The 25,868-nt window shown below is 41.5% G+C and overlaps 2 protein-coding genes across 36 annotated transcripts in view; both read left to right on the forward strand.

The window, feature by feature from the left end:
• LOC115568595 (protocadherin alpha-C2-like) overlaps window positions 1-4,005 on the forward strand; it is a 195,076-nt gene extending 191,071 nt beyond the window's left edge. For all 35 annotated transcript variants that reach the window (XM_030396033.1, XM_030396040.1, XM_030396041.1 and 32 more), the window contains one exon: window positions 782-4,005. In XM_030396033.1, the coding sequence (XP_030251893.1) occupies window positions 782-1,089 (308 nt within the window). In that variant the 3' untranslated portion in view covers window positions 1,090-4,005. The remainder of the gene's footprint in view (window positions 1-781) is intronic.
• An 18,995-nt stretch (window positions 4,006-23,000) lies between these two features.
• On the forward strand, window positions 23,001-24,986 carry LOC115568652 (protocadherin gamma-A12-like). The gene has a single exon (XM_030396153.1). It carries the CDS (start codon window positions 23,001-23,003, stop codon window positions 24,984-24,986), a length of 1,986 nt encoding a protein of 661 aa, XP_030252013.1.
• The last annotated feature ends 882 nt before the right edge of the window (window positions 24,987-25,868 follow it).

Below are 25,868 nucleotides of genomic sequence, written 5' to 3' on the forward strand. Positions count from 1 at the left end.
CACAGTTATATATTTCTTATTGAATTAAATAATGTAAATTGCAAATACAGATCATGAATAATTTGTATTCATATATAGAGGTTTGTGTAGCTAATGCAGCAGGAGTCATTAAATTTATATCTAATGATATCAAAGAGAGATGGAGGCACATAAAGCAATGCAATAGCAGCTTCACTCAACTTGAGTGATGGACTGATTAACATCCAGGCTGCATTAGTTTTTTTGTAAAAGACAACAGTTTTTTAGAAATAATATAATCATATAAAATAGGTTTTGCACTCGTGAGACTTCCCACTATATGCCTGCTCATATTTGCACCTGCTCTTCAGAGGCAAATACATTTGCCACATAAAACTGACCTGTAAATTGGGGGAACGTCTGTAAATTCAGCAGAATGTGTTCAGTCAACATCTCTCGTGACATCTCCTCTTGTTATTTGATCAATCTTCACTTACATTGGCATGCATGAAGGACAGACACAATCTGTACCTCATTTGCAAGCAAATTGTACTCCGAAGCTGGTGCGCTTCATAAACAGCCTTCATAACATCCATTTGGTTGCAGAATACATCACAGATGAGATGCAACAGGCTCAGTAACTCTCACTCAGCGTGTCTGAAGAATTCTGCTTTTTACATTACAATTCAGACCGTGTGGAATATAATGCAAATTCCACGTTGTCTTTCAGTAAAAAAAAATTTATTTGTTCATTTTGATAACCACAAAAGCTAAATAGATAGCAAATAATAACCCGTCGTCCATCTCTTTATGTTTCTTCTAGATGCTGAAGGAGGAGAAGTGTCCCCCCCAATGGGTGCTGGCGTAGACAGCAACAGCTGGCACTTTCGCTATGGCCCCGGAGGTCCTGGTGCACCCCCACAGCACCTGAAACCAGGCGAGGTTCCCCCAGAAGCCTTCATCATCCCCGGCTCCCCCGCCATAATATCTATCAGACAGAACCAGGGAGGAGAGGACGACAAGAGCGATTTCATCACCTTTGGGAAGAAAGAGGAGGCCAAGAAGAAGAAAAAGAAGAAGAAGGAGAAGAAAGACAAGAAGGATAAGGGCAAGGATGATGGAGATGAGTAGAGGAGCGGAAAGAGAAAATAGCAAGAAGAAAAGGGCGTTGTTAAAACAGAGGTACCAACCAAAGTCCACTGGGCAAAAAGAAAATGTGAAAACTTCTAAAGATTTTCCAATTTGTTACCTATTTACACTGCTAATATTTTAAAGCTCTTTTTGTTATCAACCTGGCCTTACCAAGATTTATTTTACCTTCAGTCCCTTGCTGAGGTAAATTATTGATCTTGCCTTGATAAACAAATAAAATGATTGATTTTGCTCCACGCCCCTATGTGCCTATATACACCCCGAGTCAACTCATGTCAGTCATCTTTCCCCAAAAGGAAGGACCACTCTTTGCCCTCGTCTCGAATTATTTCTCCTTTAACCCACTGGGCACGTTGGCACCTCTGTCTTACCCCCTCCCAACTATGATGTGTAAACCATTCTCTCTGAGAGAAGACAAATACTTTGTACAAGAACAACAAAAAGCTCTGTGCCAGCTAAGGAAAAGAAGAAAGACAACGCAGATGGAGACATACGTATGTCATCTGGAGCTGGACACACACTACTTGTAAATAGCACAGGAGAGAGTCACTGAAACTAAGGCTAACATGACACTGCTGCAGATTCCTCTGGTATTTACCAACAGTGTTTCCTGAGATCTCAATGAAACCACATGCACACACACGCATGCTCACACATTCAAACATGCACACGCATACATACACTTACCATGGCAAAGTAGACACGGAAAGCACTTGAGACCTAGAGAGAAGGAGGGAAATAAAAAAGGGGAGAAAGTCAACTTGACATCAAAGAATTGTGCTTTAAACTAGACACTGCAAGCTTTTGCCCTGCACAGTCGCCTTTGCGGTGCGCATGTGTACATGAACTCTCTCTGGATGGAAGCAGCATCCTTTTGCGATCACTCTGTATTTGCTCACTGCTTTTGAAGGACACAGAGAGCTTCATCTCCAACTAGAACCCCAACTGAGGAATGCAGAGCGCACCGGAAAGATGGAGCGATGGGAGGATACGTCGCATCCTCCTGAGGATCACAAAGGGGAGAGTCCAGTTGAGCTGGCTTGTGACTCCGCTTTCAGTCAGTGGATTCTGACGAAACCTTACAGAATATTAGGAGAGTCTTGAGATTTGAATAACACCTTCTCTGCTCCCCCTGCTGCAGCAAAAGCCTGATGCTTTCTGCTTTGAATGTTTGGTAGCAACCAGTCCTTACCTGATACCTTGAGTTTACAACTGCTCACCTGCTTGTACTTGCCCCCCCAAGCTGCCACGAGCCATCCTCTCCTTCCCCAACTGCCTTTTTACCCACAGTCACCCATCCCACTGACTGCCTCTTCACGTGATGATGAAGTCTGTGAAATCATTTTCTTCATTTATTCTCTAAAGAGATTCACAATTACATACTTTTTCTTTTTTTTCCTCACAGCTTTAACTGCTTTTTGCGTGTCATGCCCTCCCCTATTGACCCCTCAGACACTGCCCCTAACCCCCGCTCTGACCCCCCTGCTCAGGATCGATCCTGGGAACGGCCTGCTCTGAACATTGTGGTGTGCTGAGAACAGCATGGAGTAATGTGGATGAGGCCTGGGGAAGCCCAGTCGGGGAGTCAGGGGTGTATGCCCTGAACTCTTGTCAGATGTCTCTCTAAGTGCACAACGGTTCAGTGCTTTTAACTTGCGAGTACTAGAGTACGCTGTTCATTTTCCTGTTTGTAGCCGCTGATGAGAGGGGACCAGGTGGGATGAAGCAGATTACAGGGGTGGAGGGCTGGAATAAAGCTAGGAGACAGGTGCCACGGGCTGGCCCTCCCCCCCATGTACAAGAAAAGAACGAAGTTCTCCAAATTGATTGTGTAGGATCATTGAGTCACATATTAGCTTTTTATGTACGCTGTAAATGTAGCGTAGAGTTTTCAGAGATTGTCTCTACATTAGTAATTGAAAACCGCTAAAGAAACGGGCATCTAAGGATTTCCATCCCGCGGCTACATCCCACCAATCCTCTCTCAGGAGGTTTTGAAAAAGGGGCGCACACATGCCTCAAGACCTGCTTCTGTTGGTTCCCCCTCCCCTGCCTGTAACTTGTTGCCACGTCCCCAAAGTTTTGCGGCTCAGTATGACGTCACTCCATTAAGTGGCTGCTGCATGTACTGCTCTAAGGAAACACATACTATATAGAGAAATATATATATAAATAGATAGATGGCTATGATTTTATTCTTTTGTATTATCATTTTTCTTCATTACTCGCACAGGAGATATTTGTATGTACTTCTGTCCGCCAAACATCTATGTACTACAATCTTCACGCTCCACAGATGTTGTATGGCATCCACTAAACCTCTTTAGATATTTGTAAATGCTATAGTGTGATACCTTTCAACGCAAGTTTATTATTTTTCTTTTACCAACTATGATTTTTGCTTTTGAGAACAAGCAAAGCAAGAAAAAGGAGAAAAAAAAAACAACAAAAAAAAAACACTCTCTGTGTCCGGCTTTGACATGACGATCTAACTAACACTGTAATATTGTAACTGAAATATGTATGATCCCATGATGAGCTATCACTTCCCTTTCACTCTTAAAAAAAAAGAAAATGACTGAAAAAAAAAAAAAAATGTTCCAGTGTAAAAAAAACGAACGTATATGTAGTGTATGCTTGTGTTTAGTGAGCGTTCATGCTGTCATTCTTTCCCAATGTATGGTGGTGAACTATGGTGGCAATGTGCTGTCCTAAATGGACTAGCCCAGATCTGTTGTAAAACCTTTTTTTGTACACCCGCTCATCAACTGTGACAGTGAAGTAGTGAATTTCATTTATTTCATTTATTTTCTGACTTTTTTTATTTTACCTAAATGGAAACAGTGGTAATGTGTTTTGTTTATAAATCACTAATAAAGTTTTCTTTCTTAAAAATAAATGTGAATTTATTGTCTCTGGGACTCTTGAGATGGGACAAAATACAGAATATGATTGAATTTGGACAATTTCGTTTAGGATTGTATTACAAATTGTATTTTTTTTGAGTGAACAGCTCAACTGTAATTTTTAAGTACTGTGTAATGAATGACACTTTTTAATTAAAAGATAGCCTTATGTAATGAAAACCTTAATTAAAATGCAGTATCAGTTTTGCTCTCATTTTACAGTGTCTTTTATCTCAGGAGAGTTTAGAGGAAAAGGGGTCGGTGCAACACTCCAGACGAGAGGGAAAGAATGAATCGGTAAGAAGGAGAAGGAGTTCATCTCTTCACATCAGTGAAGGGCACAACTGATAAACTATCTACAGGCTACACATGCTCTCATCCCACATCTTTCTCTGCACTGACAAGCACTCAGATTTGAGACGCAGGCAGAACGACCTGCCCAGCGCTGATGCCTCATTTGTCCTTGTTGAAAGCCACAGCCACAGATGGTCCAAACAGTCCCTTGTGAAAGGAAGCGTCCAGAAGCAGCATAATTTAATAGAGTGGCTAAGTAGATTTACTGTATCCCAGTGGGTGAGTTTGCACAAAAAAAGAGATCACAATAGAGAGACATCAGTCATGCTGGCCTAGATAAAATGCAACATCGATAATAAATACTTTTATCCAGCCATCCACTCTGGCAGCCAGTTCAATAGTTTCCTAAAGAGTCATTTAGAGCTCTAGGAACAACAACAGATTTCGCTTTGTGTTCTTTTATTTGTATTGAATAAGCACAATTTTGTACTTATTCATGGATTAGTGTCAAACAGATTTGTTTCTGCATTCCTGTGTTGTTATACTGATGCTGCTGAAATATATAAAGTTAATAGTTAGGTCTCCCTCTCTCCACCTCTGACTTTCATCTTGCACCCAGAGATGGGAGGTGGCAGGGAGAGAGGTTCAAGAGTTCATGTTTTAAAAAACTGCTTTCAACAGTGTTGCATCCCATTTCATTGTCTCCAGGAGACAAAAAACTGTTTCTATGGTTACAGCTATTTTGGGAATGGTCTCTATGGCAACAGCCTTATATACTTAGCAAACACGGGGTTGAAACTGTGGGGTGCACGGTCAAGGTGTGTGTGTGTTTGTGTGTGTCCTTTCATGTCCCACAGGCAGCACAGAGGACGAGGCTGCTGATCCGATGATGCAATAACAGAAACGGCGTGTCTGACGTTTCACAGCAGATCCGCGGGAGAACAACACTTTAACAAAAACCACTAACGCCCACGTATTCAAAATGCCTACAGTTACATATTCCCATGAGCATTCACAAGATGTGCTCTGGTCTTTCTGAGTTTTGGCTCGTTTGAGTTATACAAACAAATTAACAAACAAGCGAACTGGCTCATGTGTGCAAAGAAGTAGCCTGCAGTGTTTGGTCTGCAGAGCGGTGAATCTCTGGCTAATGAATATGGATATATATTATGGCAGAGTGAATGCAGACATGCAGGCAGAGCAGTTGGGCCACTGAGCTCACACTCTTTATAAGCTGTCAAGTCCAGAGAGATGAATCTACGCCAGTTTATATGCAACATAAACATAGACTATATTGTGTAGCGCACAAGTCTATCTTTATTAATGTTGTGTGATATGAACTGACCTATAGAGGGAGATCACACGGTGGAATGTAAATTGCAAAATGTGTCTAAAAGGGTTTTTTAACAGATTAGGGCAAATCAGTTTACTAGAACTGAAGAGTAGGCTACATGTGTTTGTCTTAGTGGGAGTGTTGGCTGGTGATGTTGCCAGCTGCAGTGACTCAGCACAGCCATCATCCTGCTGAGGAAGGCAAATGGAGTGACTTGGAAGCAGCCACGATGAAGATGGAGAGATTAATGTGCACAATAATTTTTGGCCCGTGGCAACAGCAGCAGTACGCATCACACTGCAGTGACACAGCCTGTGTGTGAGAGAAAGTGCAAAGGAGTTAATGGAAACAGGGGCAGACAGTAGGTTGAGAATTAAGCAAATTTGTTCCAGCCTGTCATGATTAATGCAAATGAGCTTAATTGGCCCACTGGTACCCCGAATATAAATGCATGAGTCTTAGTGCAATCGTGGCCTTAGTATTTGGTATTTTAAAGTATCTATCTATCTATCTATCTATCTATCTATCTATCTATCTATCTATCTAAGGTGGGCTTTTATCAGACCTGTTCTTCTGACTGGCTCATGCTTCATGTTCCAAAAGTATAAGGTCTCCACTCAGAATAATTGCTTTTAATCTTAGCGCTGCTTCATGAAACAACAGCAAAATAAAAAAAATGAAAATAAAATAAAAATACAGCACCTCGCTAAAACCAAATAAAACACAAAACCAAATCAACACTTCTGGCCATTTTAGAAATGTGATCTTAAACCTCCCAACCTCTACTTGTAATTGTTTTAAAATAACTGTATAAACATTCAGTTATTTTTATCGTGACTATTTTACATAACTGTATTTCAATTTTACTTTAAATTATTTTATTTGATGTTCTAAACCACGTGGCATAACAACTATGTACATAAATATTGTTACGAACAGGGCCTAGGAAAAACGCAACATGAGAATGAGACTCTTCCTGTCTCCCAAGCACCACCAGCAGCGAAGCATTTTTAAATGGTTTTATTCAAAACACAGCTTGCACACAATCGAACATGCTGCCAGTTTGGCTGCCAGTGGAAAGTCCAGAGGAATTGGGAGGAGCCGACCCTTAAATGCCTGGCTTCAAGGCAGGAACCAATCAGCTCCCTGGACAACCTGCAATCACTCAGACACACCTGCAACCAGTCACACACTCAGGTAACAGAGGGTCACTGAAACAGACAAGCACAAACAATGGAAACATTTAAATGACCTCTCGGGTCGCAACAATGTACTCAAATGTTACTTATCATTTAAATTATTTTAGTTTTCACCAATAAAACAATAGTATTAATTGTAATATTTATTTAATGGGTTCCTATCTATCTATCTATCTATCTATCTTAAAAAATCTTTAAAAAATGTTAAGTTCTATGATTCAATTTTTGACGACCAAACAAGGCTGCAGAGGGAGCTGGCACTAAACATGAGCATGTGCAGGCTGCTCCCACACGCTGTAGTATTTTACATGTGACGCCCGCCTGAGCTGGAAATGAATGAAATATGCGCCAAAACAATGACTGGTCTCCTCTTTTACAACCTATGCCTTCAGTAGCTTAAGACACACAAACACTGCAGTCTTAAGACAGAGGTCATTGTGCTACTGTGCCAGCGGCTGTGCTGTAACATAATGCAGTGATGGACTTCATGAACCATCATGCAGTGCGTGTATGACGTATTATCACTGCCAGGGATGTTCCATTATCTTCAGTGAGTTAAATCTGATAAGGAATTTGACATAGATGATGGTGTTTTCAATGTCAGATATGTCCCGGCCGAGCCTGTTAACACTGAGGTTAACGTTATAAACTCCTTACTGTTAAAAATACTACATGACGGCAGCAGCACATTTTCTTTTTCATTCATCCTTTCATTCACTGCACTTGTTCCATGTGCAGGAGTGCTAAGCAAAAGGCGCCATCTCCTGGATAAAGTATCACAGCACATTTGGTCACAGCTGCAGGATAACTAACTAAAGGTGCTTTTTTTAATGACAAGACATTTTCATTTTGAGCTTTCAATCTATCGACAATCAGAATCACTTACATAAGAAGGTGGTGATGAGCTAGGAAAGGGTAATAAACCGATATCTACTGTTAATCACTACAAGCTGTTAATCTAATGCTGTGTTTGTCTGTTATTATTGTTGTTTTAATGTTTTCCAAAACAATCAAATCCTGGTGACTGAAGGATTGATTGATTCAGTCTCAAATTCAAATCATTTTCCTTATTTTTCATTGAATTCACTTGCATTTCATTATTTTCTTTCAAAGAGAGAATATCTACAGGTTCCGATAAAAAAAGCTTTTAAAACGTTGTTGTTTTCCCTGGTTCATTTCTCCTTTTGTTAGTAAACATGCATGTGAATTCATACAATAACAACAAGTATGCAATTAAAAAAATAAACACACACTCACAGTTTGTGATATTGCATATTGATTTGATATAGGTAATCACGTTAATATTAGGAGTACTGTTACGGCAGATGTTGACTAGCAGGTATTCATGGCTTACACGTGTCCAGGCGCTGTTGTTCTTAATAACTCACTTCACATCCAGGTAAAGTTGAAAAAATGAAGAAAACTTTTATTCCACTTGTGTCACTCAATTATCCAAGAAAATTGCCTTCATGTAATAAAAACAATACAGGACAGGACACGGTAAGAAAACCGTGTGTCTCCACTGCTAGTCTGGTGTCCACAACAGCACTTGGGTCAACGACCTCTCTTGAGCTAGAGCGTGAGGCTGCTGCCTCTTAAAGCTACAGTACAGAGTATCAAATTTAAAGGAAATAGCCTGTTATAAACAGAAAAGATTAACAAATAGCCAATATCAATGAAACTTACTCATCAATGACTGATCAATATTTTAAACTTCAAATCCAAATTTACAGTACAAATCACATTTAAATAACAAAAGGAAGAATGAGAAAATTAGCAAGCTCATTCTTGCCACATACATTATCCGGCCCCTAATTGTTCTCTAAACTTAGAGACAATTACAAACCACGTACATCAAAATAACCACAGGGCAATTAAAGTGTTAAGAACAATCCAGAGTTACGTCTTCTTTCTTCTGTTATTAGTCTCTGGTACTTGACATACCGAAGGAGGCCATGCTCTACTTCCGTCTCATACTGCTTCTAGGAGCAGACAGACCTTGGTGATGGGTCTAACTAGTTCACTGGTCTTAGTCTTTAAACGAACTCGGCGAACAAGTCCATGTTCATCTGGCACTGCCTCAAGGATTTTGCCAATGACCCAGGAGTTTCTCGGTGCCGTCTCATCCACCAACAAAACAATGTCTCCTGGCACAAAGTTACGTGACGCCCGTGACCACTTGTGGCGCATCTGGAGCTCGGGCAGATACTCTCTCACCCAGCGTTTCCAAAAAAGGTCCGCCATATATTGGACTTGCCTCCATCTTCGACGTTCATAGAGGTCCTCCTTCTGGAAAAGTCCTGGAGGTAGAGCTGGCTTGGTCCGCAGTAGTAGGAGGTGATTTGGGCTGAGTGCCTCTAGGTCGTTGGGGTCACTCGAGGGGGTGGTAATGGGTCTCCCATTAATGATGGCCTCGGCTTCACATAGAAATGTTTGGAGGCTTTCCTCATCCAGATTCTGAGTTCTCAGGGTGGCATTGAGGATTTTCCTGATGGACCGGATTAAACGCTCCCAGACTCCTCCATGGTGAGAGGCAGCTGGGGGGTTGAACATCCATTTAATGCCTCGTTGAAGCAATGTTTCCTCGATTTTTGAGGTGTTCCACTCTTGAATAGCCTTCTTGAGCTCTCGCTCTGCCCCAACGAAATTGGTCCCATTGTCAGAACGTAGCTCCACAACCTGACCTCTTCGTGCGATAAACCTCCGAAGAGCGTTAATGAAGGAGTCTGTGTCAAGGGATGCTGATACTTCTAAGTGGACAGCCCGAATGGCTAAACAGGTGAAGATAACACCGTATCTTTTCACAGTAGCTCTTCCCCGCTTTATTTCAAAAGGACCAAAATAGTCCACTCCAGTTCTAGTGAACGGTGGTTCATCAGGTAAGACCCTGTTTCGTGGCAGGTCTGCCATTTGTTGCTGCCCAGTAACACCACGTAGCCGTCGACACACAAGGCACTTGGATAACACTCTTCTTATTGTTGCACTGACGTTAGGGATCCAGTATTTTAGACGCAGCTTGGATAGGACATGGTTGCGTCCACTGTGACCTACTTCCCTGTGTATCTCCTGAAGGATGAGCTCTGACACCCGAAGGTCCTTAGCCAAGATAGCTGGATGTTTAGATTCTTCTGGCATGGCTGCTCGGTTAAGCCTTCCTCCAACTCTAAGAATGCCATCTTGAAGAACCGGGTTTAGCTTGTATGTGTGGCTACTCCTTTTGACAGGCTCACCCTTTTTTAAAGAGTTGATTTCCTCTTGGAATCTCTTCCACTGACAGTGGCGTATGATCTCCAGTTCAGCCTCTTTCAGATCATCCACTGTGAGGGTTGCTTTGCTGAGGCTTGTCTTGTAGGTCGCCATAAAATTTTGCAACTGCTGTTTTTGTTGATCCTTGTCAGCGTCAGACAGTGTAATAGCAACTCTTTGCTCCTTTCTCTTTTTAACCATGCAAAGCAATGTGTTCCTCACGTTAAGGATCCATGCCACTGCTTTCTTAAGGCGCATCCATGAGGAGTAGTACTCGATTAGTTTCTGCATTACGTCAACCTTTTCTTCTACTGCAAGAGCGTTTATGGTGGCATTTTTCTTGATCTCTGGATCAGCAGTGTTGAGGTCTGTCAGACGGTCAGGGTTCTCTGGCCAGTTGTCAGACGACTGGGTGATAAAATCAGGTCCAGAAATCCAGGCGTGGTTTTGCACAAAGGACTTCACTGTCTGTCCTCTTGATGCATAATCAGCAGGATTCAAGTGTGTGCTGACATGCCTCCATTGAGATCCTGTTGACACCTTCAGAATTTCCGCCACTCTATTGGCCACAAATGTACGAAATCTTGTCATTTCATTGTTAATATACTTGAGCACAGCCGTGCTGTCTGTCCAAAACACTGAAACGGTAAGCTGTAGCTCCAGCTCCTTCCTTACCAATCTGTCCATGCGCACTGCCATAGTTGCCGCCGTTAATTCCAGGCGTGGGATGGTGGTGGGCTTGAGTGGGGCAACCCTAGCCTTTCCCATGACAAACGCGCTATGGACTTGGCCTTTGCTGTTCTGTTGAACTAAGTAGGTAACAGTGCCATAGCCCTCTTCACTAGCATCACAAAAATGATGCAGCTGAGCATATGTAGCCTCTCCAAAATGGGCTGGCTTGAAACATCGATCAACTCCAAAATCAGTGAGCAACTGCAGATCCTTAATCCAGTCAAACCACTGCTGTGCAAGATGATCTGGAATTATGTCATCCCAGCTGAGCTTTAGCCTACAGAGCTCTTGCAGGATCCTTTTTGCGGGCAGAACCACTGGCGCCAAGATTCCCAAAGGATCGTAGACAGAACTCACCACGGAGAGAATGTTTCTTCTGGTGAGAGGTTTATCTTGGATGGCAATCCTGAACTTGAATTGGTCGGACTCCACGCACCATTGTACTCCCAATGCTCTTTCGATGGGGAGTGAATCTGAATCCAGATCCAGATCTTTTATTTCCTTTGCCATTTCCTTCTGAGGTATAGCTGCCAGCACCACCCGGCTGTTGCTAATCCACTTTGTTAAACTGAAGCCCCCCTTCTGACAGATGGCTTTCAGATTGTGGCAGAGCAACACCGCCTCTTCTTCGGAGCTGACTGACTTTAGGCAGTCATCAACGTAGAAATTGTGCAATACTGTGCTGATTACTGAAGCATCAAACGGGTCCCTGTTGTCTTCAGCACATCGTCTGAGAGCGTAGCTTGCACAGCTCGGTGATGAAGTAGCACCAAATAGGTGCACAACCATCCTGTATTCCTCCAGTGGTTTGTTCACATCTCCACCAGCCCATAGAAACCGCAGAAGGTCAGCGTCTTCTGATGGGACTTTTACCTGATGGAACATGGCTTCCACATCAGCCATAATAGCCACAGGTTCTTGTCGGAATCTGGTGATGACTCCAATTAAGGAACTGGTGAGGTCTGGTCCCTGAAGAAGTTGCTCATTCAATGTGACTCCCTGATAAGAAGCACCACAATCATATACAACACGCAGCTTGTGTTTTTTAGGATGGTACACTCCATGGTGTGGAATGTACCAAACCTTTCCATCTTTGCGGTTAAGCTCTTCATCAGGAACCTTCATTGCAAAGCCTCTGGTGATCATATCACTCATAAAGACAATGTAGTCCTCACGAAATGAATGATTCTTGAGAAGCTTTTTCTTCAAGTTTAAAGCCCGCTGTTCTGCTACAACACGATTATTAGGCATTTGAAGATCCTTGTTCTTTAGTGGTAGACTAATACAGTAATGCCCCTCTACCAGTTTAGCAGACTGTGAAACACTGTCCATGAATTGGAGGTCTTCTCGGGACATCTCCAGCTGTTCTTGGTTATTTTCAGGGAAGTCGTATTTGAACTGTTGATTCCACAGCTCATCCAGTTTAGCCACTGATATTCTGTTAGATGTAATGTATTTTCCATCTCCAGTTGGCTCGCAATTGTGGTCTCTCAAAGGCCCATTAACTGTCCATCCAAGGATAGTTCTTACGGCGTAAGGTCCATCGTTAACACTCCTGATGACCTCCTCTGGTTCCATAGCCTTTGGCACATTGGTTCCAATCAGCAGTCCTATTTCTGCATTGATATGGGGAATTCTCACTTGCTCCAGATGAGGCCATCTGTCCACGTCTTCTTGCAGTGGAATGTTCCTTTTATTAGCCGGGATGGTCTTTTGAGAGAAAACTTCCTGTAGTTCTATGAAGTTGCAACTTTCTAGGCCACACACTTCCAAGCCTGTTACAACATGGCTATGAACAGTCTTTTGTTCTCCCATAGTTGTTAGGAGAATGTCTATCTTCTTTCCACTAAGGTGGAGCTCATTCATGAGCTCTTCGGTGCAAAAGGTAGCCGTACTGCCTGGGTCCAAAAGAGCATACGTTGTAACCACCTTGTTGCCTTTCATCGCCTTTACTTGTACTGGAACAATGGCAAGGATATTGTTTGTGTCCCCGGCCCCAGTACCAGAACATGTGTTGGTTGCTTTGTCCACAAATCCACTGATGACAGACGGCTTCTCACTGTCATCTAATGTCTCTTCCTTTGGTGTAACCTTGTCTTTGCTCTTCATGTGCAACACAGTTGGATGAAGCAATGAGCAGACCTCACATTGTAATTTCTCCTCACAGGACTTGCTCATGTGCCCCTGTTTCAAGCAACTGAAGCATAGCCCTTTCCCACGGAGAAAGTCGATCTTCTCTTTGTGAAGTGATTTCCTCAGTTTCTTACAATGCACCATGCTGTGTTCACCCTGACAAAAAAGGCAGGGCTTGGTGAAAGCGCTGATAGAGCTAGTAGGACTCCTCTTGCTTGGCTTTAACTCTGTGCTGACACCTTTTTGGTTACTCATGGGCGTTGCAGATGTAGTAAAGATCGTCTTACTACTCTTCCTCTCTGCTGTGAGGTTTACTGAGGATTTGGTTTGTCCTTTGTTGCTGTCCTTTATATCTCCAAACAAAGGGTGTAGCGCGACCTTAGCCTGCATGTTAATGAACTTGACGAGGTCCTTAAACTTGGGTCTTCTAGCCGTTTGCTCCTGGATATCAAAGGCAACACCCCTCCACCTCTCTCTCAACTTGTATGGAAGCTTATTGACAATGGCGCGCATGTTGGCATCATTATTCAACTCTTCCATATAGTCCAAGTCTGTCATTGCATTATTACAGCTGGTAAGGAAGAGAGCCAATGCATTTAGACCTTCGCCATCATCTGCCTTGATTGTAGGCCAACTTAAAGCCTTGTCTATGTATGCCACAGAGATCCTATATTCATTTCCGAAATGCTCCTTTAAGAGTTTTTTTGCCTCACAATAACCCTTTTCTGGATCCATATGTAGACAACTCCGTATTAACTCTCTGGGCTGTCCGCTGGTGTATTGTTCCATGAAGTACAGACGATCCTTGCTGCTCTCTGTTTTACTTTCAACACCATGCTCAAACGCTCTGATAAAGAGTCTATATTCCAAAGGATCCCCCTTGAAGATAGGAATATTTTGTGGTGGTAGAGTAGAAAGTTTTTGTTGCTTGATCAATAGTTCTGTAATGTCATTTTGACGCTGTCTTACAGTGGGCAAAGCCCCTGCACCTGCTACACTTTCGGCAGAACTGCTGCTTGAAGAGAAATCGTCGTCATCTACATCACTTGTAGCTAACTGATTTGACTGTGCAGCGTTGGGGAGTGGTGGTGGGTTGTGTCTATTTCTTGTAACCCCATGATGATTAGTGGCCACGTTATTACGTATCCCAGACTCTTCCTGAGCTTTCTGCACCATAGCTGGCTGCTTCTCTTGTGGCTTAGACTGTTCACCATCCTTTTGTAGAGCGTCAGCCTTTTCAAACTTTGTCAAAACCTTAAGTTTAGCATCTGAAGCAGCTAAAGCCGTCTGAAGCTCAAGTTCCTCCTTCTCTGCCTTAAGCTTTACTTCTTGCGTATCCAAGGCTTCCTTCCTTTTCAATGCTGCTGCCCTTGCAAAAAGAGTAGCCCTTTCCAATTCTGCTTGCAAGCGTGCTGAAGAGGCAGAGGATGTAGAAGAACGACCAGAGCTTGCCTTAGACCTCTTGGACTTTCGAGATGATGTTTCTGATATGCTATCAGACGGTTTAATATTTTCATTAACCTCCCTTGCTTCCTCCATACGTTTATGGACGTTTACTATCCAAGCATCAACTTGATCAATAAAGCCCTTGAATGAATCAGCTTTTGGTTTGAACCACTTCTCTTGATCACTGTTCATTTCCTCTTCTGAGGTAACTTGCTGAAACAACCCTTTAACAGAAACGTTCACCTCACAAAACTCTCCAAAAAGCTTATTGAACTCCACATTCAACTTGGTCTTAACCACCTCCAAATTGCCATCATCATCCATTAAAAGAATCATCTCATTCCGTTTTGCTGTAAGCTGAGTCAGTGTAGCTTTCCTTGACCCTATTTTCCTCTGTAATGCATCTTCCATAGCTTTGACTGTAGGTTTCACTTGCCGTTTTTCCATTGTGGCCGAATCTTTATCCTCCTCCATGATTCCTAATACAAGATTAGCCTTTTCCACTTGCTAGCTGTTGTTAGCTTAATACAACAAAGTGTTCCAATGTCTTTCAAAGCACACACAAAGGATAACCGTCCGCGGGTAGTTAGCAGATCGTCCGTGATAATTAGCGTAGCGTAGACAAAAAAAAAGACAAAAACATTCAGTCCACGCGTTAGCTGTTTCCACTAGCAGCTGCAGTCAGCTATGCACTTACTTGAGCCATTGCAGAGCGCCTTTTCTTTCCTTTCCAGAATCCACGAACTCCAACGTACTCTCAGTCCACAGGCAAAATCCACAAGGAGAAGGTTTTCTTACTAATGTTACGGCAGATGTTGACTAGCAGGTATTCATGGCTTACACGTGTCCAGGCGCTGTTGTTCTTAATAACTCACTTCACATCCAGGTAAAGTTGAAAAAATGAAGAAAACTTTTATTCCACTTGTGTCACTCAATTATCCAAGAAAATTGCCTTCATGTAATAAAAACAATACAGGACAGGACACGGTAAGAAAACCGTGTGTCTCCACTGCTAGTCTGGTGTCCACAACAGCACTTGGGTCAACGACCTCTCTTGAGCTAGAGCGTGAGGCTGCTGCCTCTTAAAGCTACAGTACAGAGTATCAAATTTAAAGGAAATAGCCTGTTATAAACAGAAAAGATTAACAAATAGCCAATATCAATGAAACTTACTCATCAATGACTGATCAATATTTTAAACTTCAAATCCAAATTTACAGTACAAATCACATTTAAATAACAAAAGGAAGAATGAGAAAATTAGCAAGCTCATTCTTGCCACATACAGAGTACATATACACATTAATTTTTGTTTCAATATTTTCTGATGTAAGCCTCATTTAAATGTGGGCCTCAAGACAGCTTTAACAAGGTTGTTTGTGTGTACCTTCTCTCTCTGGAAAAACAGCCTGTAGCTCAGTTCTGGTAAGAAACAATGCTCCTGATAGAAACTGTAAACAACACAAAATGGATCCCTGCTGCAAGTGGCACACTCAGGCTGTCTGAGGGGCAGGGGCAAAGAATAAGAGAGAAAACCAGCTGCATGTGGTGGGGGCCCACAATGACAATTTTGGCCAACACAGAGGCCAACTAATTATACAACTTATAATAATATATAGGGCAGCCTTTTTGGCAGTGCATCATGTTTTCTCTATGGGCACCCTACAGGGCACTTTATCATATTTTATCTACCATAGTGGCATTCACTTTTTTCTGACAATGTTTGTTTATGTACTACAGAAGGTGAGGACTTCAAGGGATAGGCGAAGGTTAGATTAACATCAAATAAATAGGAAGTGTGACAAGTAAATATGGTAGAAGTTGACAGCTATCTAGCCTACAATCAACAATGGTCCTTTAGTCCTATATCTACATGACGCTGGAGAAGTAAAAAATAAACATTGTAATGTCACAGAAGAATTCTGTCATATGTTATGCATGCATGTAGACATCTGAATTACTTTAATTCTGCAAATGTAATGATATAACCGTGCTATTGTGAAGACACTGTTGTTCTGGAGTACTCATTTAAAGTGCTGTTGTCTGATTTCAATCACTGTGGTGGTATGTGTGTCAATGTCCCAACCAAACTGTATATTATAGGAACATAAAGGTGCCACAAGATGGAAATGGAGCTAGATCTTAGGTATACAGGAACAATGCATGTCACTGAATTTTCTTAAACAAGGCCCTGAAATGTATTCACATTTAAAACCTTGTTAGAATGGCAGGTGACAATCAGCACCGGTGCCCCCCAGGGATGTGGGCTCTCCCCACTGTTCTTCTGCCTTTACAACAATTACTACACCTAAGGAGACCCATCTGTTAAACTCTTGAAATCTGCAAATGACACGAAGGTCAAGCGCTCCCCTGGACAGTGATGAGATCCATCATTGTCTGGTTTGGATCATCCAACCATCAGGACAGGAACAGATTATGAAAGGCAGTCAGGAATCCAGACAAAATCGTACCTGCCAAACTGCCTTCAATTGAGGACTTTATACCTCTCCAGAGTCAGGAGACTGGTGGGAGACATCACTTGGGACCCATCACACCTTGGACACAACCTGTTCCGAAACTGGCCCTGTATGCCAGTAAAACCAGACAAAAGAATGTTTATTTCTCACAGGCCAGCCATCTGATGAACACTTAAATCAATAATATAATGCAATCACCCTCTAATACAAAAACACTCACTTACTTCCATCTTCCATCCTAAAATGCTCTGCTTTTAACAAGTACATATAATCATGGACCTTCACTGTCAATATATATTCTGCTTGCTGTCATATGTGTAATGTACATATGAATATAGTGCACATATTCCATCCACCCCAAGTCGTACATTCATCCAGTATTTATTTCTTTGCACTACTTTCAATGATTCTTTGCACTACGAGTTCAATTTATACAATTCTTGTAGGTAATCTTCACAGCAAACAGAACAGTTGACTGGTATTCATACTTTTATAGTGTATACTTTTTATATGCATTGTTTCCAGCCGACCAATCACCATTCTTCATTTGTTTGTTCCGCATGGGATCTGTGCAATGAAACACCAGAGGCTTTTAATTTGAAATTAAAACCGGAAGTGTTCCGTGATATTTCAACAGCACATTTAACTAATGCGGTAACAAAAGTGTTTCATAACAATCTTAAATAAACATCAATGTGGAAATCCTGAATCTAAATCTTAAGTATGCACATTGCGCTTGGTAAACTAAATATTCAAATGTAGCCTATATTTAAATAAAAAATGAACGCCGCGCTGGCGGAAGTTATATAGGTCAACCTACGGTGCCCTTCCGTAAATACATGCGATTGGTGAATGACGCCAACCGGGTGGCTGTCCAGGCCTCCTCTGTGTCTCTTATGCATTCTGGTTTAAATGTCAAATGTTAAAGTCCAGCAATTTAACTCAACAACTGTGAATGTCGCCTCAGTTGTTCAGAACCTCTGCAGCAACGAAACAACGACATACCACAATATCAATGGCGGTTAACGTCTTCACCATGGCAACAAACACGGAAGTTAGTGTTTGTCAAATTAAGCGTTAGTAGCTGTGGTACTAAGCTAGCAATTTTCAAGACCAATAAGCCGCTTTTCGGGGGATCTTTTTCAATTGCAAACTGGTTGGACAAGTTACCGGACTCAGCCATGCAACATTGTAGGTAAAAAGGAATTTGAATGTCGTTGCCCTGTGTTGTGTATGTTCATTGAAGCTCCGTACGTTTTCAGCGTTGGCGCGTAAAAGTTAGTATAGTTAATAATTTTAGCCAGCGCTTCACTTAGGTTTAAGTAACTTAGAGTCCTAAAGAGAGGTAGGACTCTAAGTTTAAGACAGATCCAGCACATAGCACGACGAACCTCCCAATAACTAGTTGAGGGTTTAATATCTATTAAATGTGCTCTAATACAGTTAACTTAGTTTCCCCTATATGTATATTTTCTTCACACGAACGGGAACAATTTCAATTTGGCACTTTGGAAGTGCACCGTATTAAAGGCCAAGAGGTTGGGGCAAATGCACTTAACCATTGATCTAAATGGCCCCTTTCTCGTAAATGATTAATATCTTTGAATGGACTCTTATAGCATTCGTTATTTCCCCTGGATATTTATTTTCTTCATATGGAACAAGAACTAATTCTATCTGATTTTTGAAGTGCACCATATCAAAGAAGGAGACGTGTGTTAAAAACCTATGCTAATAGAGATGTATCCTGGCAGCATAATGACCCACAATAAAAAATGGCTTTCCTGTATTATGTTACGCCTATTTCCACCCCTCATAAGCAAGTAATTAGACACCTTTGACTGCCTATTAGGTCAATTTGTCTGGGAATGTTTGCATTTAACACTTTAAATCCATATGTTACTTTAAAGATATACTTTTGAAATACAATACAGACACACAATACTGTGTGTTACCTAGGTTGTTTGAAAGGGATTAATTCATTCAGTATACTCAGCAAAATTCAATGGTTTTGTTGTATTTTCTTCTTAGGTTTCTGTACCTTCTGAGAGAAAACCCTTGGATTATCCTGGACAAACATGAAGATTATTTTGCCTGCTAATCTCTGAGAGAAAACCTTTACTTATGGATTATCCTGGACACACATGAAGATGATTTTGTCTACTTATCTTTCCAAACTACTATACTGGTGAGTGATGAAAATTGCATTCTCCTTTATTTGACAACTAAGAATAAAGGTAACATTTAATGCACTCATTGCATTAAATTAGATGACTTTACTGAAACCAGAATATCAAACAATGAATAGCTGGATGGCAAAACAGCTGGTGTTTGTTCACATCTTCAATTACCAAGAAAAGGTAGATGCACCTTCCAGTTTGTTTGATTCAGTGGATCAAATGCTCAGTGTGCAAGGACACTGGAACAGTGCACAGTATAAAAATGTCATTGTTTCCTATACCATTGCTTGTGTGGGATTATGTGTTTCATGGAGCTCATTGCCTCTTAAAGGAGAACTCCAGCATTTTTACACTACTGCATTTGTAATAAAACAAACATATATATTAGCCTGGATACAAAGAGAGCTGTGCAGAATTTGATAGACTGCCTCAAGAGATGTCACTTGTGTCAGTGTTGGCTGGACTTGTAGACTGTGGTCTGTGTTTTCCTGACAGTTTTGTCTGGTTGTTCCGACTTTCTTACTGCCTTAATTGTCAGTGTGGTTTTTACATTATTGGCCATACTTCCCATTATCTGATGTAAGACCAAGACTGACTGACATGTTGAACCAGGTAATGTGATGTAATTGAATGAGTCCAGATGCAGTCTGTCGGCTGCAGTAGGACAGTGCTTAATTCTTATCTTTTTAGTTTTATTTAGCTCTTTCACCCTACTCCAGCTGCAGTACTCTTTTGAATAGTGCTGTAACCAATTTAAACCAAAAATTGTTTATCGTTGAACCACTGAAGGGTGGTATTTTTTTGTTGAACTCTTATTTTTGGTGAATATTATTTTCCAAACCCTGACCTGAAAAAAGCCACCAGTATAAAGTCAAGCTCTTGTTGTAAGATATTCTCATTTTTTTTACAAACTAATTTGAAAATGTAAATTGCACAGTAGTACTCAGAATAGTATAACCATCAGTACAGGATTTTTTTTCAACATCACATATTTTTTTAACAAATCTTGACCTAGTAGTGCTGGGAAATATATATGATATATATTGTTATTGTGACATGAGACTAATGTTGTCTTTTCCTTGTTTTAAAGGCTGCATTACAATAAAGTGATGTAACTTTTTAAACTTACCAGACTGTTCTATTTGTTCCAATACTTGCCTTTACCCATGTAGTCATCATATCCACATTAGTGATGATTAATATGTTTTGAGATAGTACCAAATTGATCGCTACAATATTGTAGCTAAAATGGAAAATTGGCTTATTTGATCAGAAATATTGTGTTTCGGAACGGAACGGAACGGAACGGAACGGAATGATTTTGTCGCCCAGTCCTAACATTTATGAAGTGCTTTGAGATGATTTCAAAACAGTAAAGTATATATTGTATATCGGGATATGATCTTAAAATAGGGCCTGCAACATATTCTGCCTCACTGAGACATGACCTGATCAAGCAATCCAGCTGGCTTAACATCACTCTGTCTTCTGCAAAGACAGAACAAAGGAGTCTGGTAAATCCGGTGGTGGGGGAACCTGTTTTATAAAAAATAACAGATGATGTAAGCCCCCCCTTATCCTGCTCATCTCATCTAGAATACCTGACAATTTCATATTATCCAAATCTATCTATCTGGGTGTTCAGCTCAGTACTCATTACAGCCATGTACATTCCTCTATAAGCAAACAAAGAATTCTTTGAAGGCGTAGTGACATGAGATGAGTGGTGTGAAAGGGGATATATTCCAATTCAGCTCTAGCTTCATATAAATTGTAGCAGCAAATGTTGTTCCCACAGATCAATCTGGGCCACTGTCGTTGCAACACAGGAGTAGTCAATGGGGATATGGAAGAATATAAAGCAGTGTCCTGCAGGGGTCAGCGCTGACACCTCACTGGGAGTGAAAGAAAACACAGGTCTTATCAGAGCATGAGCACAGGAGGAGACTGAAACAGATCACCACCAGGAAAGAAGCTGGTGCAGATGACTTCCCCAGGCAGATTCCTGTATGGATATTCTGCATCAGTGTTCAGACCAAACTTCAACCTCCCTCTGGCCCATGTTAGGGGCACTTAACATAGACTACAGATATTGACACTGTGACAGCAAAGGAAAGACCACGCCCCCATCATCTCTGACAGCGAGGGAAATTTAAGGTTTCACACAAAGTCCTGCTACCCTATCTTTCTAATCTGCTTTTTGAAGCATCCTGATGGGGACCTTAACCACCACGTATGGGAACAGCTCCTCTCAGGACGGAATTCTGGGATTGGCAGAGTGCATTAAGGATAATGATAAGATAAGATAAGAGATACGTATCACTGCGAGAGTAAGTCTAAAAAATAAAGACAATGAAGAGATATTGGAAAGAATAAAATAACAATTGGAATCAGACAACTATTAGAATAAAGATAAACATACAGTAACTGTCCTTGTGTGTACATGACGTGCGCGACATATGATAAATGTGCCTGTGCAAATATGCAATATGCAGGGTTCCTGCAATCATAAATAACAACAAGAAAAAACAAAGAAAACGCAAGTGTGTGGTGTGACCTTTTTGTAAAGTTTTTTTTTTCTATGTTTTTATTTCGTATTTTCTGTATAGCTTAACTTTTATAATTTCTTCAACTTGTCATAGTAACTTTACCTGGGAGTTCTGATGGAGCTGTACGTATCTGTGACAAATCCAGCCTCATGCACTTTCAATTATGAATTATTTATCCAACCAAATCCGGTGCCAGTTAACATTCCATGACTTGGGGGACCAAAATGAAAGCTCAGAAGAAAGAGTTTATTTTGTAGTACAAGCCCTCCCATGCCATGTTATTATCCTGTTGTCTCTGTCCATGGTCCTGAAACAACTAGTGCAACTGGAAGATTATTTTCTTTTCATTTCAATCCATAATTATTAGCATCAAAAGCTTTCACATCATGTACGTTGTATGCGATCTGCTCAATAAACAAGTTTTACCCTGGAAATTTTGTATGGGACAGCATTATCAAGATTTTGATTTTTTTGATTTTGGCTCTGAGCATTTTTTGTATTTAGATACTCGTTTGGTGTTTAAAATGACTCATGATAAAATGAACATTTTATAAAATGGGCATTTTCTATCATGCTTTATCAGTTCAGAACTGATAATAAATTGTGTTTTTCAAGGTAATTATTTATATGGAAACATTATACATTAAATTATGATGTCTATATTTTACATGTGGCCCTCAGTGAAAGTGGGCGAAGATAGGGTGGGTTTAGACTTTGTGGAGAGGGTTTCATGCGGATGCAAAGACTGAAAAGTGACTCATGGTGCCGCTGTAGGCCAGCACAAAACTAGCACTGACATCTCCACCCACTGCTACTACATTCAAATCGGTTGTAATTTCTCAGAAGACGCCGTTCATTCCACGGCTATTTTCCTTTGTGTCCAATGTCGTAAATTCTCGGATTTCTAAATCAGTTTCGAATTAGATTTTTGGATAGATACAGTTATCTGTGTAAGCTGTGGACGTGTTTCTTTTCCGAGGATGGGAGACAAAGGATTTTCGGCGCTTCGTCCGTTCTTCTGCTTCGCTTCTTTTATTGTGACGCTGCAGCTCGTTCATGGCGACCTGAGTTATTCTATTCCAGAGGAGATGAAACGCGAGTCTGTTATTGGAAATATAGCAAAAGATCTTGGGACTCGACCTGAGGACCTTATCTTCCCGAAAGGTCCGTGTTGATTTCGAGGGAACTCAAAAGCGTTACTGTGACATTAATCTGAGCACCGGAGATTTGATCATATCAGACAGAATGGACAGAGAAAGCCTTTGCGGCAAAAAACCCTCGTGTGTTGTGAAAGTAGATCTGGTGTTGGAAAATCCTTTGGAGCTTCATCGACTGAGTCTTCATATTCAGGATGTAAACGACAACTCACCAAAATTCAAGAAGAATTTGATTGAAATGGAAATAAGTGAATCAGCTGAAAAGGGCAACCGCTTCTCTATACAGGAGGCCCATGACGCAGATATAGGTCAAAATGCTGTTCAGAGGTACAACCTGCAGAAAAACGACCATTTTATTTTATCGGTTGACAGCAACAGAGTTGAACTCGTACTGGAGAATAAACTGGATCGAGAGAATCAAGAGGAGATTAATCTGCTCCTCACAGCTCTAGATGGTGGCTCTCCTCAGAGATCAGGTACTGTAGTCATACACGTCACTGTGCTGGATGCTAATGATAACGCCCCAGTGTTCAGCCAGGCCGTTTATAAAGCCAGTCTACCTGAAAACTCTCCCCCAGATACCATAGTTATTACTGTTAGTGCTACAGACGCAGATGAAGGAGTGCATGGAGATGTGACGTATGACTTTGGTCACGTGTCTGATGACGATGTCAATGTTTTCTCTATTGATCCTAAAACCGGAGAAATCAGAGTAACTGGAGTGATTGACTTTGAAGAAAGTAGTTCTTTTGAAATGAGGGTGGAAGCTGAGGATGGTTTAGGACTTACTTCTTACGCCAAAGTTATAATAGATGTCACTGATAAGAATGATAATGCTCCAGTAATATACCTGAAATCACTGACTAACCCCATACCTGAGAACGTGTCACCTGGTACAGAGGTGGGCATCATTAACGTGCAGGACAGAGACTCAGAGAGTAACGGACAGTTCCGCTGCTCCATTCAGCAAGGAGCCCCTTTTAAGTTGGTTCCTTCTATTAAAAACTATTATTCTCTGGTGACCACAGGACAACTGGACCGTGAACTAGTGTCTGCTTACAACATCACAATCACTGCCACTGACGAGGGCTCACCACCTCTGTCCTCCTCTAAAACTGTTCAGTTATCTGTAGCAGACATCAACGACAACCCACCTGTGTTTGAGGAACAGTCGTACAGCGCATATGTGAGTGAAAATAACAAACCCGGCTCCACTTTATGTTCCGTTACTGCTCGAGACCCCGACTGGAGACAAAACGGTACAGTGATTTATTCTCTGTTACCCGGTGAGGTGAACGGTGCCCCGGTGTCCTCCTATGTGTCTGTTAACGGAGACACGGGGGTGATCCACGCTGTGAGGTCGTTTGATTATGAACAGTTCAGGAGTTTTAAAGTGCAGGTGATGGCCAGAGACAACGGCTCTCCTCCTCTCAGCAGCAACGTGACCGTCAGTGTGTTCGTATCGGATGTGAATGACAACTCTCCTCAGATACTGTACCCCGCCCCGGAGGGCAACTCCTTCATGACCGAACTGGTCCCCAAAGCTGCACACGGAGGCTCTCTGGTATCCAAAGTGATAGCGGTGGACGAGGACTCCGGACAGAACGCCTGGCTGTCCTATGAAATTGTGAAATCCACCGATGCGGGACTTTTCACTATCGGTGTCCACAGCGGAGAGATCAGGACACAGCGGGACATTTCTGAATCTGACAGCATGAAACAGAACCTTATTGTGGCAGTGAAAGATAACGGACAGCCCTCTCTGTCTGCCACCTGTTCCATGTATTTACTTATTTCTGATAACTTGGCTGAGGTGCCAGAACTGAAGGACATTTCTCATGACGAGAAGAATTCGAAACTGACCTCTTATCTGATCATCGCGCTGGTGTCTGTGTCCACCTTTTTCCTGACCTTCATCATCATTATCCTGGGTGTGAGGTTTTGTCGCAGGAGAAAGCCCAGACTGTTGTTTGATGGAGCAGTCGCCATCCCCAGCGCTTATCTCCCTCCTAATTACGCAGACGTTGATGGCACGGGAACTTTACGCAGCGCATACAACTATGACGCATACCTGACAACAGGATCTAGAACCAGTGACTTTAAGTTTGTGACATCTTACAATGACAACACACTGCCTGCTGACCAGACTCTGAGGAAAAGTCCATCCGACTTCGTTGACCCTTTTGAAGATCTAGAGACTTCTGTAGAGGTAGGACCTGTTTAAAGTATTCACTGGTTACAATTCATCATTGTTTGTCTATTAAATCCTTTTATCGTGTGTCTGGGTGCAGCATGTGTTACCATCTTTAAACTTTAAGTGTAATTTTTTTGGTAGTTAATGACAAGGTTTTGTATATTTGAGGGAGACATTCGTTCTTCTGGTGACTGCTTGCATCGTAAATGGCGTCATGAATGAAGGCATTTTTATATTCTTTGTCATTATTACCTCAGTACCACGTGACTCCTTACTTGTTTTCTTGTTTGTTGCCCTCCTTACTTTACTTTCCCCGCGAGTTGTCCACACACACACACACACACACACACACACACACACACACACACACACACACACACACACACACACACATATATATATCAACGTTGTCACTCCTTCCTTCAGAGGGATAGTCTTTGAATGTGATTCAATGGCAAAATATAGTCTTAATAATTCAGGTCCTTGCTTTTATTGAGCTGCTATTGTTGGATTAATTGAAATTAGACAATTTCACTATTTAGTATAACCAAAATATTCGTGATGAAGGAGTTGGTTTCTCCTGGTCGCTGCCGGCAGAGAAGTTGACCTTCACGCGGATACATTGTACAGCATTTTTATGAATGAAGCTGGCATAGTATGATTTTTTTCAATATAAGCGTTTTGCGCAGTTTGTCATGATTCCCAGTTTTACTTTATACAGCATGTGTCATCGAGTATCACTTATCTGCCACTGGTGAAAACATTTTCCAATGTCTACGTCAGCCAAACGGTGGCAGTCGGTTTAGGTCTAAGACAAGTCAATATTTAATTTTGTGACGCAGTCTCTGTCATTAGTTGAGTCAAAGACCACTGACGAAAGGACAAACTAAATGTTCAATTTCTTTTTGCTAA

The sequence above is a fragment of the Sparus aurata genome, chromosome 18, assembly GCF_900880675.1.
Source record: "Sparus aurata chromosome 18, fSpaAur1.1, whole genome shotgun sequence".
Classification (NCBI taxonomy): domain Eukaryota; kingdom Metazoa; phylum Chordata; class Actinopteri; order Spariformes; family Sparidae; genus Sparus; species Sparus aurata.